Consider the following 1,263-nt stretch of genomic DNA (forward strand, 5'->3'; position numbering starts at 1 on the left):
CACTTTGTCCTCTGCCTTTACGATTAAAAGATGGCCATCTGAAGATATTAAAGTTGACACCGGCAGCAACGCCCAACAGGCAGACTAGTAACACCAGCGGCAGGATCCTCATGGTGCCGCGTCACGCACAAGCTTTCAGGGATGGCTGTCACTACACCGAACCTCTCAACATTGTCTACTTCATCAAAAGCTTCCAGAGTTCAGATCGACTAGAATGAGCAGACTTCACAGTCACGGACGTTGATTGACAGTTCCCGGTGCGTGGTGCAGTCTGTGTGCGGCTCGTGCGGGGGCGGACGAGCAAGTGAGTCACGAAAGGCTCCACGCTCGCAGGACCCGCAGCCATACGCTGGATTTACTCTCTGCACTTTCTCTTTCCCTAAGCGTCTATCCCAAAGCTCCTTGGCTTCTTGCGTGGCTGAGGCGCGGCTTGATGTAGCAAGACACTAATAAAGAAAGAATTTTGAAGGACATCATGTTTCCGCCTTCAAGGATTTTTTAATTGATATAATTAATGAAATAAGATATTAAACTTGAGCCAGCCAGAATCTCCTTGCTACGCTGTACACAAGATCCTTTTGGTGATCATAAAGCTCCGCGACCTTCTTTCCGCAACAGTAAACGCTACCATACCCACTTGAAAGTAAATTAATGCCTCTGTAATGTCTGCTTTCCGTGAAAACTCTATTTGTGACCATGAACTACCTCACATGAGCCTCAGAGCAGCTTGTGCGTGCATGTGTAAAAGAGAAAGATCTGAAACCAAACTGGAAGCACAAAATTAGGAAAGTTGAAAATTATTGCCACTAAGTATTAACAAATATGTGTGTGTGTGTGTGTGTGTGTGTGTGTGTGTGTGTGTGAACATATATTTTCTTCACATTTAGTGATAGTGCAATCACAGGTGGCACAGAACATTACTGAAGGCTGCAACACGGCAGCGAGTGCGGCGGCGGCGGCGGTGGTGGTAGTGGTGGTTGTGGTGGTGGTGGTGGTGGTGGTACAGCATAATCGCAGTAAGACAGCCGCTGCCCCCATGGCACGTGCTCACCGTTATTGGTAGGCACCTCCAACTTGCTTTCTTGGTCAAGCCAACATCTTTGCAGCAAATTCACCTATAGCGACATTAAATGTTGATCTCAATATTCTCTAAAGTTACCCCATGGATATCATTTTAGGGTTCCACAATAAAATCATTTTGCTAATCTGCAAGGAAGTCTAGTCGTTACTTTCATCAGCACCAAATATAATAAGTAGGCTAAT

At 46.0% G+C, this 1,263-nt stretch overlaps 1 protein-coding gene across 1 annotated transcript in view; it reads right to left on the bottom strand.

The window, feature by feature from the left end:
• Nucleotides 1–994, bottom strand: part of LOC135100000 (uncharacterized transmembrane protein DDB_G0289901-like) — a 22,057-nt gene extending 21,063 nt beyond the window's left edge. Inside the window, exon 1 of the mRNA XM_064002814.1 lies at nucleotides 1–994. This exon is cut by the window's left edge and continues 1,896 nt beyond it. Within this exon, the coding sequence (XP_063858884.1) occupies nucleotides 1–112 (112 nt within the window). The 5' untranslated portion in view covers nucleotides 113–994.
• Between the last annotated feature and the right edge of the window lie 269 nt (nucleotides 995–1,263).

The sequence above is a fragment of the Scylla paramamosain genome, chromosome 4 (genome assembly GCF_035594125.1).
Source record: "Scylla paramamosain isolate STU-SP2022 chromosome 4, ASM3559412v1, whole genome shotgun sequence".
NCBI lineage: Eukaryota > Metazoa > Arthropoda > Malacostraca > Decapoda > Portunidae > Scylla > Scylla paramamosain.